Source organism: Melanerpes formicivorus, unplaced genomic scaffold, assembly GCF_026170545.1.
Source record: "Melanerpes formicivorus ecotype bairdi unplaced genomic scaffold, bMelFor1.0.p_v2 SCAF_26, whole genome shotgun sequence".
Classification (NCBI taxonomy): Eukaryota; Metazoa; Chordata; class Aves; order Piciformes; family Picidae; genus Melanerpes; species Melanerpes formicivorus.
In genome coordinates this window covers 11,047,166-11,065,978 of record NW_027142378.1, presented here as the reverse complement: position 1 = coordinate 11,065,978, position 18,813 = coordinate 11,047,166, and the positions used below count along the sequence as shown (strand labels likewise).

At 44.5% G+C, this 18,813-nt stretch overlaps 2 protein-coding genes across 6 annotated transcripts in view; one reads left to right on the top strand and one right to left on the bottom strand.

The window, feature by feature from the left end:
- Positions 1 to 15,869, bottom strand: part of FBXO11 (F-box protein 11) — a 75,824-nt gene extending 59,955 nt beyond the window's left edge. For both annotated transcript variants that reach the window (XM_068153666.1, XM_068153667.1), the window contains exon 1: positions 15,499 to 15,869. In XM_068153666.1, the coding sequence (XP_068009767.1) occupies positions 15,499 to 15,607 (109 nt within the window). In that variant the 5' untranslated portion in view covers positions 15,608 to 15,869. The remainder of the gene's footprint in view (positions 1 to 15,498) is intronic.
- A 288-nt stretch (positions 15,870 to 16,157) lies between these two features.
- Positions 16,158 to 18,813, top strand: part of FOXN2 (forkhead box N2) — a 96,332-nt gene continuing 93,676 nt past the window's right edge. For 3 of the 4 annotated variants that reach the window (XM_068153670.1, XM_068153674.1, XM_068153668.1), the window contains exons 1-2: positions 16,158 to 16,283; positions 16,840 to 16,932. The gene's annotated coding sequence lies outside the window, so the exon portion shown is untranslated. The remainder of the gene's footprint in view (positions 16,284 to 16,839; positions 16,933 to 18,813) is intronic. The other variant, XM_068153672.1, reaches the window with a different exon arrangement.

Below are 18,813 nucleotides of genomic sequence, written 5' to 3'. Positions count from 1 at the left end.
AAGCATTTCAAATAAAAAACAACATACTGTTTGACTGCCAGCTCCAGTGTTTTCTTCAACTACTTATCTTCCCAACAATTACCTTCCATAAGCCCACATAGTCTTCCTCAGACCAAATTCTGTTGTTTGCAGGTCTTTTTCCCCTCTCTCTTTGCTCACAGCAATGAGTCCATATGATCAATAACCATTAAGAGTTCCAATGTCCTTACTCAGGAGCCTGTTTCTAAAGAGCTAGCAGAAAATCTAAACATTTGAATCTTCCACACGCTCCTTTCTGTGGCTTGTTTCTCAACATACAGAACTTTATTTAGCATTTATGCTTTCACAATCTAACACTGCATTTTCGTATGGACGTAGAACTTTCTTGTGCCATACATATGGTTCAGTGCACCCCCAGGCAGCCTTATGGCTTCACAATTGTCACATTACTGGTTTATCCCAAAACCACAAGAAAGACACTGTAAGACACAGAATGCAAGTTATAGAAATGTAATTTACTCTCACCAAAATACCCACTGCTCCTCTTGGGATTTTTAAAGTTAATTGCACAAACAATCAAAGCAATTCCTACTCTTTTCCTTACCCACAAATAAGGGCTCTGACTGACACACAGTGGCAAACTAAAGAAAAGTCTGCCAGATGAAGCAAGGCTCAACCCTGCCAGCTGCCCCTCAGAACACAAGTTGTTGCCCCAATGACAGATGGCCATACAGCTCACGTGGCAACTCACGACTGGCTCCAGTTTTCAGCCTTGCATAATTACTTTAATATGCTAGCCTGAAAGATTAAAGCACCACCATAACCATATTTTGAGCTATTTTGCCTTCAAGGGGGATCAGCTGGAAGCACAGGACAAATATCAACTGGGAGCAACAACTCCCAGTTCAACCATCCAGTTTTTACCCTGATACAAGCAGAGCATCAAATTAAGTCCAGAAAGAAGACCAGTATTGTACCAAGAGAGACCATGCAGTCCAAAACTAGACTACTAACAGCAGGACCACAAGAGCATCACATTCAGTTCTGTGCTTTGCCACAGATGTGGTTCCATGATAAAGTTAAACCAATTCAAGAGCATAACACTGCCAGACAGGAAAGTACAGACCTTTTCCTACTGGCTCGCTCACACAAGGGCCAGTGATTGTACAGGTGCACCCTCACTGAAACCAAGACAGGAAGAAAGCAGCAGAGCATCACTGAGAAAACCCTTTCTGGTGGCCATCTCCAGCCACACTGCTTCACCCAAGAGTGAAGCTGTGCCCAGACTTCCCTGGTGACTTTGGGCAAGTTTTGTAATGTCTTTTGTTTCCCACTGCTGAAGTTAGAACAGTAGTACTTCACTACATCTCAGGTGTGCAACGAGGACAGCTACAGACAACCAAAAGCCTACAAGAGTACTGCAAGGTAAATACCCAAATTAGTAAAACAAAGGAGATTCTTTACGAGTACCTGAAATTACTCTGGGCCTAGAAGCACTGCAAGAAATGGTGGTTATTTCTTCCCATATACCACAAGGCCAATGCAAGACCTTCAGGCAGAAGGCATGGAATAAAGCTGAGTGCATTGATTAGTATCTTTTTACACCACTGAACGCCTGAACAGTCCTTTCCCAAGCACACTCTTAACATGTATGAAAATAAGCATTTCTGTGAAGATAGCAGATTCTGGACTAGAAACTGCTCTTTAATACCAGTAATGCAGTGGGTGGAGTGAGGCTAGAGATACTGAAAAGAGGAAACAAAGAATGACTCTGGCTTTAAAGAAAAGCAAGTTAAATAAGCATACATACATACAAGCCTATTCCTGAAAGAAGAAAAAAAAAGTCATTAAAAGAGCAATGTCTTATTTAATTTAAGCCCTTAAGATCATTAAGTCTTTAACAAAGACTAACAAAAATTCCATCTAGGTGGGAGGACTTTGCCAGCTAGGTTTGAAAATACTGTCTCCACATACATGAAAAAATATCTGATGGGAGGGGGAGGAAGAGGCATGCCTCGGGAGGAAATGTATAATTTATCTGTATCATAGAAAACAAGCAGCTTGATCTTTTGCTTTTTTTTTTAACTGATCTACCAGACTAGCACAAGCAGGACTTGTGGAGATCAACTTTTCAAATCTTGCTGCTCCAATCTATCCTTCTTTGTCCCTTTCTCCAAATATTTTTTGACTTCACAGGCTAAAGGAATTAAAATTCACTTTCTGTCATATGTTTGGATACTTCTGCAGTACTAAAGAAGGGGGAAAGACTATAGATATATATATATATCTCTCAGAAATCTTTCAAAAGAAAACTTAACCAGGCTCAAGAATTTCCCCCAGCTACCATAATGCACATGTAGAATATTTGTTACTGAAAAATATAATCTGTCAACAGGATCCTACACACAAATATGAAGAAAAACCAATCCTGAATGTTTAACGCACAGTATAGACAAATCATCTCAGTGACTACATCTGCATCTACACCACTTCTTCAGTTTTTCTTACTATTTAAAGCCTGCTCATTATGAAAGTGGCAATTATTTCCACTCCTCAAATGACAGAAACAGCTGAAAATTTCTGCCTTCCCCAGCCATTACAGTACTACTTCAACAGACTCTATCTGTTTGTTAATAGTGGTAGTCCAGAGGAATGCCGGAGGTCAACCTTGTTGCTAAGGAAGAAACACTGGGGTGGCACCCAAAGTATATTTAGTCTGAAAAAAATCACTGTTCCCAGCTCACTGGGACTTCAGTATGCTCAGTCTTTCAGCTACTGTTCTTGATTTCACATGATTGTATAACATTTCTAAATCTTACCCAAAAACACCCAAACCCCAAACAAATACTGACAGCTCACAGCACTCTCTGTGATCTTGGTCATTAAGATAACCGAAAGAAATGAAACTGTGCGGTCTGCCTGTTGGGATTTATCCAAGAACATGCTACTGAATCCACTCTCAGGATATCAGTGGATGGCAGGTATTGCTTCGTAGGCCTTTCAACTAGAGAAGTTAAATCCCATGATTTTTCCATACACTATTTTTAACTTCTACTGTATTAATCAGCTTAAGAGCAAACCACAGCACAGTGCACTCTCAAATCTTCAGTTTCTTGAAAAGCTATCCCCCCCCAAAAAAAACCCCACACCACCAAAACAACACAGAGACTGAAAAAACCATGACATCAATCAGAGAATCACAGAATTGTCAGGGTTGGAAGGGACCTCAAGGATCATCTAGTTCTAACCCCACTGTCATGGGCAGGGTCCACTCACACTAGATCAGGTTGTCCAGAGCTCCAGCCAGCTTAGCCTCAAAAACTTGCAGGTATGGGGCTTCCACCACCTCCTTGGGCAACCAATGTGGCAATTGATCTTAAACTGGACTACCACATAACAGCAGTATTCAAAAATTCATTAATTTTCTGTTCCTTTTTTTCCAAAGTAAGTTAACATTTCCTTTATACTCACTTCTTATTTTCAGCCCATTTATGGGAATCATAGCTAGCAGCTACAATAAAGTAAGAAGCCCATAAAAGATAAAGTGCTTATTTCAACAATGGCATGGCCAATATATTTTCCTTCAAAATTACATATTACAGTTATTGTGTCTCTAACTGAAAATCAGAATGGTTTCACCGCTTATTCTTCTATGGCACTCCAAAAAACAAATGAATGTAGATGAGACAGAGCTGCCACAAGACATCATTTCTCGTTAATGCTTTGAACACTAAACAAGCTGAGATGCTCAAATGTTGCTTTGACAAAATGGGAAATCCACCATCACATCAATATGCACTATGACAACCTCATCTCCAAAAAAGACCTCCACTAAGACACCCAAGGTAGGTCCTTTTCAGTTACTTAAACCCTTTAAATTCACGTAAGATGTGATGATGTCAAGCATCCATACTGATACTGTCAAGTGTATCAGCAGATTATTACCACAAGCTGCTGATCAATGAGCAGCTACTGCTAAGAAACTTGGCAAGACATGAAAGCATCTAAACTCATTATCAAAAGCCACCTGAAGTCAGGCAGGTATTACCCTGTAACACAATCACACCCATTCTTTTTCTAATCATCCAGACAGCAACAGTAGCCCAAAGCATTTCTCTCCTGCCATCCCACTGATGCTTAGCTAGCTAAATGACTGCACAACTTGTGCTGAAGAAGGTTCTCGCAACAACAACCTAAAGCATATGCCTTAGAGGCTCAATTACCATGTAGCTTTGCAGAGAGTTAAAAATGGAGCCAGAGTGGAAGCTCCAAATGGATATGGATAAAATGGCTCTTCTGTGACAGAAACCCTGCTAGTACTCATTTTCACATGCTCCAACCACCACAGACTTTCAGTCTCGCAACTTCCAAAGTCATAAATATGGAGCTCAGGTACCGCCTACCCCTATCCACGACCTTGACTTGGACAGCTGCAGCCAATACCAGTCACAATGCAGCAAGCAAAATTCCAAAGTTCTGGTTTCCTTTGAATAACTGATCTCCAAAGACTGTTGAAGAAGGCAAAGAGGCAGAACCATTGTGCCAAAAAAGACAGCCACAGATCTCACCATCCTCAGACAAAGGTGAAGTGTGTCACATCTTGCCAAAGATTAATAGAACAACCATCTAAACAAAGTTGCTGTCCTTCCACCCTCAGGGCAGCAACAACCTAAGGAAATAGCAAACACTACTTGAAACAGCTACTGCACACAATTTAAACTGATGACACAACAACTTTAAGGTCTTACCTGTCCGTTTGGTCTCATGCTTTCCCAATAGTCAGAAAAAAATTAGCTAAAAAATCATCTATTTTGTCCTTAGCTCTTAGAAAAAAATATTAAAATCAGAAGTTTTCCTTTGCTTCTGCAGCATAAAGTTTTCTCTAAAGGTGTATTGGCAAACTTGATAACAACAGTTACCAGTTGTATCTATCTGGTTGGTCTCTTGCTTTCCCAATAGTCAGAAAACGTTTATTTAGCTAAAAGTCATCTGTTTTGTCCTCAGCTCTTAGGAAAATTACTAAAATCAGAAGGTTTCCTATGCTTCTGCAGCATAAAGTTCTTTCTTTTCACAGCTATGTATTTCTAGAAGGACTACAGCAAGTCTGCATCAAGGCCTATGTCTGATGAAGGCTGAATCCCAGTAAATAAAAAGTCTCACTTTTCCACTCACTTTCCCAAGCCCAAGAAGCTTGGAACTGCCATCTTTACCCAATACCACCTGTAAAAAGCCCACTGGCCAAACAGGAATCAAAACTGGAAAGAAAGCTTCATTTATTTGTCATACACACATAGGATCAGCCATGCAGTATCTGACCAACCAAATTCACCTGTGCAAGGGGAAATGAGGTAGATTCATGAGGCAGATCTCAGTTTCTCTTTGGGAGCCTGAGAAATTCAGTAAGCCAGAAAGATGGGGTGGCAACATCTGACTACTGAAAAGTATTTTTCATATGCATTTAAGTAGAATTTTAGATTTTTAGTAACTGTTGATGAAGCAGACTGGATAGCTATATATTTACTGTCACAAAAATCAAATTTCAAGTAAGAACTAAGCAACTGAAATACAACCAATTGTTTTACCTTTCACATCATCTCAGGTCAAGTTCAAGCGCCATTTGTGGTCAGTGGGAATCATGCAGTGAGCTTTGAATCAGAACATCCAAAAGCATTAGTAGAATATTAAGAATTATTTCCATCACCATGCATCTTCTGAAAGAACTCAAACATACTTCTTTAAAATTATAGCAAGATACTGTGAAATAAAGAAGTTATTTGTGGTGTTTTGAAGATGCACTAAAAGCTTTCATAACTAAAGAAAAACACATCTGGTGATTCAACACCTGACTGATTTTCTGCATCTTCATAGAATCCACTCCTTCAGTAAGGTATGGTCTCAAAACCAGTTAACGACACAGAAGACAGTGACACAAGCCCTCATCTCACTGTTGTATAGATACACCCAAACTAGCTTGGGGACAGAAACTGCCTTATTGTTTTAGCCAAGGCTCTCCAGCAGGTTTAACAATCCATGTGGAGAAGGGAGTGCCTTCAAAGGGTGTAATGAAAGAGGGTCAAGCTAACTCAAATTACCTTCCATTTGCCACAGGCTAAGAGCATACACATGAACAATTACTGTGAATCAGATACCACAGATCAGCTGACATATGGTAACCTGTCATCCTGCAATAACCTGTCCAAATACAAAGATAGCTTGAAATTTAGACTGGCTGCAGAGCTACAACTCACCTCTATTGAGAAAGACAGGCCAAAGCTTCAAACCTTTGCTTCTAAGATGTATAAACTGAAAATACACAACAGAAAGCAAACAGGCTGTTTCCAAACACTACAAACTGGGATTAACAAAAGGAAATCGTTATTGTAACGTGACCTATTCATGCTAACCAGTCTTTTGGTATAAAATAACACCCACAGCACGATAACCCTGGGACTGCACCTCCAGCTCTTGTGCTGCTCTGGACAAACGTTAATTAAAACAGCCATAATAATTCCAAGTGTGGTTGTTATTTTTGCCTTCTAATGGCAATTCACAGCAGAACAAAACCCAAGTTTTTGCTTATGAACCTCCTTCCTAGGAGTGCCTGTTTCCTTCTGCTGTGTTACAAGGTTAGGGTCTAGAGAGTTCTCTAGTATATCAGGAGGACTATTCTTCCAGTGCCCTACAGCTACAGTAACCCACATGTACTCTTCCTATTCACCCCCAGCATTTTCCCAGACCATGAGTAATGTCTGCTTAGCTCAGTTTTAAAACCAGCTTTCACTAATAATTGGGGGAAAAAACCAACCATCAAACAACCAACCCTAATCCAAGCTCAACCAAGTCAAGCAGGACAACAAAGAAAGAAGAAAAAAAGAAAACATCTATATACTCATCAACACCAGAATCAGTGGTTTTGGAACACAGAATCAGTTGTGCAAGAAGATAAATAGCACTATTTCAATACTGGAATGCCAGTAATGTTCAGTGAGTATTGGGATGGTATTTCTATATAGTTTTGTTGAATAAACTAAGCAGATTCAAGAAAATACAGCAAATTATGAGAAGAAAACCTGGAAGCCTCAGCAACATGATTTTTCAAGGCAGAAAACAGCTATGCAGTAGTTTGAGCTCCTCGAACAAAGCAGTGCCTGAACTCATATATTGAAGACATCAGGAGGGACCTGACAAACCTGGCAATGGAGTGGAAACTGCAGGTTTCTGTTACAAGGAACAGAAGGTTTCATTGTATGTATCATAGCACGTATCCTAGAATAGCCACAGCAGCATTTCGACAGCTCCTCTCAAATGGACAGGACCATTGCCAGTCACTCTGCAAGGCTCCGGCCTCACAGGACAGTTGAGCTGATCTGTTAGCTGCAAGAAGAGGGGCAGCTCCACATCTTTTCTCCCACTCCCAACTGTGTACCTGGTGACTAATCTCACACACTCATCAAACTCTGCAGTTAACTAGTTCAAAGAGCTGAACCAGCACAACATCCTAGGTTAGGGTGTTTTGGAGGCTTAGCTTCCATGGTGATCTGGTTCAGGGAACTACAAATACTGACACAAGACAGGGGTTAAGAACATGGGGCTAGAAGGAGGAACAATGGGATGACCCCCATTAGAGCAATTAGGCTGAAAGTTTAGCTAGTTATCCAGCCAAAATGCAGCTAAAGGAAGTATCTCAGAGGAGAGCATATAAAATAGTCCCTAAAAGCCTACTGAAAGCACTGTATATTACTAGTATTCATTTGTTGCTTGTCTATGAACTCCCAGCTAGGTATGAACATTTCAAGAACAAGAAGCAGCATAAGCAGCAAAACCACAATAACCACTCTTCAAGTTACCTTTTAAGAAAGGAGTTCAGGTTCAGAGATTTTAATCCCCTCAAAAAAAGCTCACAGAACTTTCCAATAGGAAGTGCAATCTAAATGATAGATTACTCTGGAGTCTTTACTTCAGAATCTACATCTAGATCTTGCTCTCCTCCTTCACAAGAGTTTAGAAGTCTTCTAAAAATTACACAAATATATTATAAAAGCAGATTTCTTTTATAGATGCTCTGTAATTTTACTCTATGATTTAGTCTGCTTTCTCTCCCTCACCCATTTTATCGAGATCTGAGGGACACAGACTAAAATCCTAGGCTATATTCAGCTTTTAGTTTACTACCACGAACAAAAATCACCAAGTTTGCTTCTCCTCCTATTCAAGTTCTGAACAGAGAAACATCAGAAACAAACAGAAGCACTTAACAACCAGAAAACATGAGAGGATTAGGTAACAAAGTCAACTTAACAAACCTTTCATTTTCTCAATTCCTATTAGTTCAGTCACACATTGCACAGCTCTGTTTTATTGTTCCCACATCACATTAGAATATAAGGATAAATATATTTTATCAGTACAGTTCAAAACAAAAAATAAATCTTAGAACACACTACCTCCTCTTCCTAACAGACCAAACAGCTCACAGCCACAAGCTGTAAGAGGAAGTTTAAGCAGTGCCACAGATGACCCACATTGAAACACACTTAGTGCTCACTTAACTCCCTTCACGGGGACCAGCCCTGCAGAAAAGGACTTGGGGTACTGGTGAACAAGAAGCTGGACATGAGCCAACAATGGGCACTTGCAGCCCAGAAGACAAATTGCACCCTGGCTGCATCAAAAGAAGCATGGCCAACAGGTCAACAGAGGCAATTCTGCCCCTCTGCTCTGGAGAGACCTCACCAGGAGTACTGTGTCCAGCTGTGGGGCCCCCCTGCACAAGAGGCTCTCCTCTGGACCTGCTGGAGTGGGTCCAGAGGAGAGCTACCAAGATGATCAGAGTGCTGGAGCACCTATCCTATGAAGACAGGCTGAAAGAACTGGGGCTGTACAGAAGACAAGTCTCCAGGGAGACCTTATAGCTGCATTTCAATACCTGAAATGGGCCTACAGGAAGGCTGGGGAAGGACTATTTAAAAGGCCTTGTAGCAATAAGATGAGGGGCAATCGTTTGAAACTGGAGCAGGGGAGATTTAGGTTAGATGTAAGGAGGAAGTTCTTTACAATGAGAGTGGTAAAACACAGGAATGGGCCACACAGAGACGTGGTTGAGGCCCCAACCCTGGAGCCACTCAAGATCAGACTGACCTAGTTAGAGGTATCCCTGCTCACTGCAAGGGGGTTGGACAAGACGACTTTTGAGGGTCCCTTCCAACCCCATGCAAAGTGTGAAGCTGAGAGCTGTCCTCGCTGCCCTTGCTGACCCCTCTGCCTGCCACCTAGCCTCCCTGATGGTACCACCCTGCCCAGAGGAAGTGCTGCATTATTTCACATGACGAACAAACACGCTCACACACAGCCATTCTGCATGGGCACCGCGGATTCAGAGCTTGCTGGGCACACCAGATTTACCATGCTGGCAAGGAAATTGCCCATGGAAAGCAAGCTGCAAGCCTGACGTTCCCAGGCAGCTGCTGGCCTCACAAAGCACTCACAGTGCTCCAGTTCTATACATGCACATTCAATGCTCCATATCCAGAGCACAGAGTCTTCATAAACCTTGATGCCCTGTACACCTACAGTAAAAGCCTGACACATGTTGGACAGCTTTGGTCTACTCCAAAACCAGGATTCTCCCAGCCAGCACCAGGGCAGAAGTAGAGGAGAGAGCTTAGCTTTCCCCCAAAGCAGAAAGATACCAAATATTTCATTTATTTATTTATTTATGTAATGATACACTGAGGCCCTGGAGTGGGTTCAGAAAAGGGCAACGTAGCTGGTGAAAGGTCTGGAGAACAAGTCTGATGAGGAGCAGCTGAGGGAACTGGGCCTGGAGAAAGGGAGGCTGAGGGGAGACCTCCTTGCTCTCTACAACTCCCTAAAAGGAGGCCGGAGTGAGGTTGGTATTGGTCTCTTCTCCCTAGTAACAAGCAACAGGAAAAGAAGAAATGGTCTCTAGTTGCATCCAGGGAGCTTTAGGCTGGATACTGGAAGAAGCTTCTTCCCTGAATGGGTTCTCAAACTCTGGAACAGGCTGCCCAAGGAGGTGTTTGAATCCCCATCCCTGGAGATGATTCAAGACACAGAGATACAGTGCTGAGGGACGTGGTTTAGCAGCAGACTTGATGGAGTTAAATAATGGTTGGACTCAATGATCTTAAAGGTCTTTTCCAACTGAAAGGATTCTATGGGGACTTTCATTACTTCTTAAGCCATTAGGTTCCAAGTTTTTGTAAGAGAGAAACTGAATAAAAAGACTTGGTATACTTCTAGCAAAGAATAACAGATGTTAATAGTCTTATGAATGGCCAAAATACAACAAAACTATGGACAGTAAACATTACTGTGTATACCAAGAACAAATACACTTGATTTTGATCTCCCCAAATCAAATAAAGCTGCAGTACAAATGTAGGCACTTGTCCTACGTGAAGGACAACAGTTACCCAGACACTCCTTTGTACTGGTAATCCAGAATCAGACTTGGGAAACAGAAGTTGAACTTGAGTTACCAAGTTTATGGATTCTAAAATGTATCTGGAAGGTAGGCTTTGAAAACTTTTCATTGCAGAGAAAAGGATTACATAGCTGAAGGTATATTTTTTATATATACACACACACATACATTATGACATATTGTGTGTCTGTCTCATGTTACATATATACCTATGTGTGTAAATATCTCTTTTCCAAGCCTAGAACTCTCTCTTAAGGAATATGGAAAGGCCCGAAAGAGATGCCTTTCTACCTGCAGCAACTGATGCTTGACTTCTCGCCCTACAAAAACTGAAACAGTTTATTTTGATGCAAGTCTAGTCACTTGCTTCCATGAAGAGTTACTTAATTCAGTTGTTACAGCCCAGCACACATCAATATAATCCTTTTGGTGTATATATTGTTAAAAGAAAATGGTTACATACATGCACTTGAAATAGAGCCAAATAAAGACTGCTTAACTTTCCTGAGATATTTATCTCAACGTTACAAAACTCAAGCTTTGTGAGCAAGAAGTCTACTGGAGCTTAGTTTCTACATGTTCATGTCTTACATAGCCTAACCTACTCTTCCTCACAGTGCTTTTAAGCTCTCCTGTCCCCTGTACAGAAAAATGACTAATTCAATTATGCTGGGTGCTGACAGGCCAGCTGGTTTCTGCTTCTTGGCATGGGTGGCAAGGGTAAGTTTTAAGTATCTTTCCCTCATTGTCTTCCTCCTTTGCCCAGCCAACAATTTCCACACTTGAACTTCACACTTGGTTGTCAAATCTGGTTGAAACAAGCTAACAAGTTCAGAAGTTGCAGGGTGACAGGCAAGCAGACTGTATGGGTGTCTGTGTCTTGTGCTCTTTGGAAAAATAGATTGTGGGGAGGCGGGGAAAGCAAACTTGCAAGGTAGGTCTCAGACTGTACGTATTAAACCGCATGTATTAAGTATTAACCCAATTTAGCCAAATCTAAATGGGAGCTGCCACAGTCCAACCACACCCACAGGCATTCAGTATTATCCCTCCCCTTGTACCAAGCACCTGTGCCAAAAATCAACCTGTGGGAAAAAAAATTAAAATAAATAAAGCAGTTAGCATTTGGCGTGGGCAGCTCAGGAGCCAGCTCACTGCCTTGTCACACGGGCATCACCACCACGTAAAAGGAACACACAGGATTGGGGCAGACCCAGCTGCCAGGGTGCTGCACACTGGGTACTTAACACTATACAGGATCCAGTCCTAAAAGCACTTAATACTGGACATGAAGATCAGAACCTCATTAGGACTGTATCCACTAATGTGCTGATGGTACAAAGAAGTGCAGGGGCACCTGGGTAATTATTTGGAGAAGAACAGAAACAAGACAAAATAACAATCACAGGTGATAGCTCTGAGATTGACAGTTTGAGCTGCATTCTGGACAAGATTTATTTATATTTTTTAAATCATAATAAAAATCAGTGTCTAACCTTGTCTTCTTCTTAAAACTGTAGCCAAAGCCATACCCCCAAGGGAAACAAAAAATAGCACTATAAGCAAACACGGGCACATTTAAACACAGCCATCTACCCTTTGGGTAGACCATTGTCCTAAAGAAAATGAAAGGACACATCTATTCTGTATCCTTCATGCAGAATTCCAAAGCCACAGAATAAACCACTGGAAACCCCACTGGAGACTTGGGGAGACATGAGGAGAGAGAAGGTAAAACAGAATTTGTATAGTTTAGCCAGAGTGGCTAATTTAGATGGAGGGAAGTGCAAACAGCAGAAATTAAGGCAAAACATCTTGGGAAGTATATCCTGATGATATCTTGGTTTGTACAACACAGTGAGTTTGGGGGAGAAGATTTTTATTTGAAATCATTTCTGATGTCCCTTCTCCACCAATACAGGTACAGCATCATTGTTTATCACTGTATCATACAGAGGGCACAATTATGCATTCATTAGACATCTTCATAGTGCATATACAAAATGCATTAAAATAAGAGTCACTTTGCAGTATAAAATACAGCTTTGTGTTATTTTTACACACTTACAAGGAATCTTTAATGAAGTGTTTTTATAAAATCTATTTATGAACAGATTTCTTTTACTTTCATCCCTATTTATTAATTACAGAAGTCATAACTTCTTTCTTTACCCAGTGGTAAAAATTTAACAGCTGCTGCGCAGTTGCAAAACTCTGTCTCCTTACACAGCATTAAATAATAAATAAAGCTCAAGATGAAGTACACATTTTACCAAGCAATCTACTTTAATGGTGTGAAATAAGAAGTTCCAAAGATTAACTATGTGCCACATTATCAACCCTGCTCCATGGTATTTGTTCTTAGGAGTACCATGCTGCAATATGAAGAAGGAAATAAATTAATAATAACAAAGAATAATTTTCATTTCATCACAGCTGCACTCACATTATCTAGTAACATTTTTTAAACAAATTTAAGTCTTGAGTTGGACAGAAATCCTTTCCAAGTAACTTGCACAGCTTCTTTGGTACAGCCTTTTTTAAGATGACCTATATTGCTTGGGAATAAAGGTGGGAAAAAAGTCACCACTGGCTTGTGTGGTACTAGCCTAACCCCAGTATACTGTCTTATAATTTAGCAGCACTGTTCATTCTTTACAGTAACAGCCCTGCACAAAGTCATCCAAGTCATAGGTAACAACTCACATTAGCTTCCTGAGACAGTGCATCAGAGCTTTCAAGTTTTGAAATAACAATAGGAACTGCACTGGAGATACCCTAAAAATGTGCCTATTTAACTAATAACAAAAGATCCTAATGCTGTCAGTACGTTTTTGGGCAAGTCAGACCTGGAGCAGCTGACCTTCAAAAATGCAAGGGAAAAGCTAGCTGTGATCCACACGGAACAGTAATTTCAGCAAACTGTGGGACATGATTTCTGTGACAATTTTATCACCACAACGAACAATAAGCAACAATAAACAATATACATGGGGGGGGGGGGAGGGGGAAAGGTGAACATGGGAGTTCCACAAAACGTCAGAGTAATACAAATCACAGCATCATATTTCAGAAGAAGAAGTTTCTGCCTCCATCTTCAAAAAGAAATAAATATTAGTAACACATGCAGAGTTTGAGACAGACAGCCCAGTGTAAAACTGAGTAAGCACAGCGATTCATCTGCAAGCACACCCTTCCAGCTGCATTTCAGGAGTTGTATTTTCTCCTGCTTAACAGACAAAAAATGGTGTGGTTGGGGAAAAAAAAAGTAATAAACCAATCCAATATTCTGCATACAGAACATCAGCGATGAAATTCCTCACTCAGGGCACGTCATGGAGGAAGTTCTTGTCGGTGCTTTTTGGATTTTTTTGTTTTATTTCCTTTTTTTTTTTTTAATGTCAGTATCCCAGAAAAGACATTTTTTAATTACATAATTACTAAAAATTTTGGAAGGTTTACACAAGCCCCATAATTGGGCATAAGACATCACATCCTCTGGTTATATACACAGCAATCTGGTCTGGGTAACATTCTTTGCTCTGACCAATGTGTGCGAGGAGGGGCGGGGGAAGGAAGAAGAGGGAGGAGAGGTGGGGGGGGGGGGGGGGTGTAAAGGAGAATTAAAAATACTTCCTCAAATTAAATTTTCTTCCCTTCATTTGCCTAAAATGTTTTGATTGCACAGAACGCCCCGAAATATTTATCGCAGCGTATCTCGCAGTTAAAATACCTCGCTGTCGATGCGATATCCCAGATACTCAAACAAAAGACACTCGGATGACAATGAAGGCGCTTTTTCCTTCTTTTTTTTAATTGTAAAAAGGCAGCTTTACATCTAAAACTGCACCACGGATCTGTCCCCTTTATCATGCCCGAGTTGTGACAGCCAATGCATAAAAAATTAAAACCCAATCCACCAGATAAGACATGCAAAATGTCTCCTCCAATCCCACCCCCATCTCGCCTTAAAAAAAAAAAAAAAAAAAGGAAGAAAAAAGCCCACAGCAGCCCTGCACATTCGGAGAACACGCACACTCGCACCCCCAGGAGCCATCATCCGGGGCGACAATGCCAGGGCTGAGCAACTGCCACCCCCTCGCCCCCACCCCAACCCCGTACCCCGGCGCCAGCCAAGGCGCTCCGGGCTCCATTAGGGGAGCAATCCCACCTCGCCGCTTCCTCATCCCCTCAGACAATGGTGCTCTCCCCCATCAGCTCCAAATTGTCAACATTTTTACGCTAGGCCCCGGCCCCACCGGCGCGGGCGGACCCGTCGGGCAGGGCCGGCAGCGCTGGGGGGCCGAAGCCCCCGTTCCCCTCTGGACGGCTCGGGGCCGCCGGGCGCCGCGGCGAGGGCGGGCGGGGGGGCGGTGTGGCTGAGGTAAATAAATGGCCGATGGGCCGCGGCCCGCGCCCCCCCGCCGGGCGCTGTAACCGAAGCCCGGGCGCTGAACTGCGCAGCAAACATTGCGCGGCGCGGAGGGCCGCGGAGGCTCGGCGAGCCGCGGGCCGCCGCCCCCGGACACCATTTCGCGAGCGGCGGCGGGGAAGCTGTCGCCGCAAGTTGCCCGGCACCGGCGCCCCCCCTCATCCCCTCAGATCCCCGGGCACCGCTCCCCCCGCGGCACCTCTCCCCTCCGTGGGCCCGGGGACCCAGCCCGCCGCACCCCTCAGGGAGGCACCGGCTCCCCTGGGCGAAGGTGACTTGTCTTCCCGCAGCCCCCAGGGACGGGGCGAGGGGCTCGGAGCGGGGCGGGGGAGGGCGTTCGACGCGTTCCGTCCCGAAGGGCCGGCGGCAATCGGCTTCCCCCCCTCCTCTCCCCTCCCCAGCGGGCGTGGGAGCGCGGCTGGGGAAGGGGCCGAGCCCCCGCCTCCCTCCCGCTCGGCGGCAGGGCCCAGCGGCCCCGAGTCGGGGCAGAGCCCAAGCCAAACAAAGCGCGGCCTGAGCTGGAGCCAAGGGTGAAGCAGCCTGGGCTTTTCCTGCCGGTGCCCGGCCGGGCGCGGCGAGGCCCAGCGCCGACGCCGATCCCCACACAGGCCCCAGCTCGGCGCCACAGTGCCTGACTTACCCCGATCCCCGGCGGCGGCGGCGGCGTTGTTCCTCTCCTGCTGCTGCTGCACCGGGCGCGGCCTGGACACTCGCCTGGGTCTCCTGTTTGCGGCTCGGACCGAGTTCATTTGCCGACTCGTGTGGGTGGCGGGAGGGGAGGGGGGGAATCCTCCGGCAACCGGTGCCTCGTCAGGGAGGGGAGGGAAAGGAGGGAGCCCCGGGGCGGCCGCCTCGCAGCAGCGGGCAGCAGGGAAGGAGGGGGGGCTTTCCAGGCGGGGGTCCCGCCGCTGCTGCTGCTGCTGCTGCTGCTGCCGTCTCCTCGCCGGTTCGCTCGAGAGGCAGAGGAGCCACCGGCCGCTGGCTCTCCCGAGCGCTGGCTATGGGGGACGTTCGCTCCGCGGCCCCCCTCCCCAGCCCCCCCCGAAAATCCCTCTCTTAAAGGAGCCCCGCGGTCCTGCCCGTCTCAAGCCCGTCGCTGCTCCGTGGCAGGAGGAGCCATTGACACTGCTAGAGACACACACTCGCAAGGAGGCAGCCCGCTGGCGGCCGCGTTCCGCCAATCACCGCCTCCCACACAGCCGACCGGTGGCTGCGCGACCAATCCCCGCGCCCGTTCTATGGGCGGGAGGGGCGGGAGAGGGGCGCGGGGTGGGGTGGGGTGGCGGAGCGGAGTATAAGGATCGGGGCGGCAGGCGGAGAGGGAGGATGGTGGGGTTGTGGGGGCCGGCTCGGGCCGGCTGGTGCGAACGGCAGCGGCGGGCGCTACCGAGGCCGCGGGGAAAGGGTACAGGAGCTGGAGGTCTGGTAGGGCCGCGCTATACCTCGTTCGTGCCGCCGAACCGTCCTGAAGCCGGTGGGCCAGGAAAGCAGCAGACTGGCCGGCGGTTGGAGCGGGCTCTTGTGAGGGCAGCCCCGGTGCCTGTCACCGGCTGGCCCAAGCTGAGGGAGAGGGGAAGGGTGTGAGGGGGCGGGCGCGAGCGCCGCAGCTCCCCGCCGAGTCCGCGCGTGACACGGGAAGGCGGGAAGGACGCGTCGCGTGTACCGTGTGCCTTGGTAACCCCGCTCCGGGGGTGGGCTTAGGCGCTCGGGCCGGGGTGCCGGCTGCGTCTCGGCTTCCATGTGTCTGCCGCTTATAAGCTGGCTCGTTGTTAACTACTTCTGTAACACGGGGAAAGGAGGCTGGCTTGCAGCCTGCGCGCCTGCGTTTGCCTTGCTTTTGCTAATGCGGCGTTATTTATCTCGGGGTGTATGAGGCTTCTCCGGCATCTTTATATTTGCCTTGTTCCTTTATTGCATTTGTCAGGCGGTGGTCGAAAGGCAGGAAAAAAGGTGGAAATTAGGTGTTTTTCTCTCTTTTCAGAAAGCAGTTAAAATGGATGGCCCAATCCAGGCACGAAGGAAGATCCCTTCCCTTGGCAGGGCTGCTCAGGAGTCTGCTTCTGCTGCTGCAAAGGTGGGGGTTGTGTAGCTCTGCTTAAACCGTGCACTTGGGAGTCAGCACAACCGTGGTTCTGAAAGGCAAAAAAAATGTGTTATCTGGTATAAAATGTAATTAAATGCTTGCAACTCAAAACATAGTAGGCAGGAGTTCAAAGCTGACAAAAGAAGGTACAATATAACTATTTATTTTTCCCCTAAAAGGCAGCTTTAAAACTGTTTATAATTCAGTTAATGTCAGTGCAATTGTACCTTTAATATCAGATCAGAAAAAAAATGTAGAGGAAATCTTAAAGCAGCTGCTAAGAAATGTTTCTTAGACTTTGCATTTTGTTGCCTTGAGAAATGTCTGGAGAGACCCAAGGATTGTTTTCTCTGCCTGAGAAAAGTAATTCTTGCCACCTTCCTCAATAGCAAGGGAAGAAATAGTTTAAGGTTATAGGAGAAGAAAATAAATGTTGCTCTGGGGCCAGTTTCTGTCATAAGAGCTACCTGGCTAATGTACTAAACATTCAGGAAAGCTACCCAATTACATACCATAAAAAAACACTTTTCTCATAGCAGCGTTGTCAAACTGCTTTAACTTTTGAATGGGAAGAATAACCACACCCAACAACGGTGCTGACCTTACAGTGCCATGGTTGAGGATTTTTCATATCATTTAAAAACCCTGTGAACTTTAAAGTACAAGATTTTAATACTTTAATTGCATTTCTCTTTAACTGTTCAGGTTGTGCTCGCTTCACCAAGATGTAGCAAATGAATTCCTACTGACACAGGGTTACCTGAAATAGGCAATGTTGCTGTACTCCAAATTCTTAGTACTTTGTCTTCATCTTTGAAAACATGTGCAAGATGGATGACAGATGAGATTTCACCTAATGCATATCAAAAAATCAGAAGCTTTTGATACTAGCACAAAAACTTGAACCAGAGCAGGCTTTAGACTTTCTTAGAGTGTTGAAGTGTTGAACTACTTTGAAACCAAGTGATCTCTTGGCCTAAAAAAAACACTTTTTATAATTGGCTTTTTAAGGTGGCAGCTTGTGTTAGGGACATGATGGTGGGAGTCTGGAAAATCTTCCTGTAAATAGGAAAAATGTGAGTCTCTGTAAGCAGTGGTAGTCTCACCAACTTAGCCAAAATGTGTTGAGGGCAATCTGTAGGTCATGTAGAAGTATTGGTGCAGTGCTCTGAGCTGATGCTATGAGAACCTTACAAGCTGAGTAGGACAAACTTGATGAAGTTATTAAACTGCTGATGCAAAAAGTGATACCTGCAAGCACCCATTGGTAGCTCACAAGGTATGGAGTACAGTAGTAGTTACACTGCTCTAATCTAATATTTTTGGCTGTGTTTTAGGAGGCCAGACATTAGAAAGGCCAGGGACTCATCAAAACAGTTCTGACTAGAACTGGCTCTTCTCATAACAAAATTAAGTCTATCCAATCTGATTTGTGATGGCTGGGATTTGATCATCATCATTTGAGTTTTGTAGGTCAGTATTTAATATGTTCTACTTAGCCATCCTGTTGCTTTTGCTGCTGTCTAGCCTCTTGAGAGGGAAAACACTGCTCTGTAATGAAAATTACACTGAGAATCCAAACTACTAAGGCCTCATTGTACTGACCACTGTGGAGATGCTCTAAACTGTCCTGTATGATGTGCTAATAAACCACTGCTGAATGTGGCTGTGATTCATAATGGCAAAATAATTCTGCCATTGTCAAGATGTCTTTTTCTTCATTTAAATGGGGAAGAGAGGGAATGAGGAGAGTGGAATTAAACTGTATCATGATATTTTTTTTTTGCATGATTGTTTACAACCTGACTACTTGCTAGACTGGTTATGTTGGCCACAAATCACCTTTTGGTGACTCTTGGAACAGCTTCATGT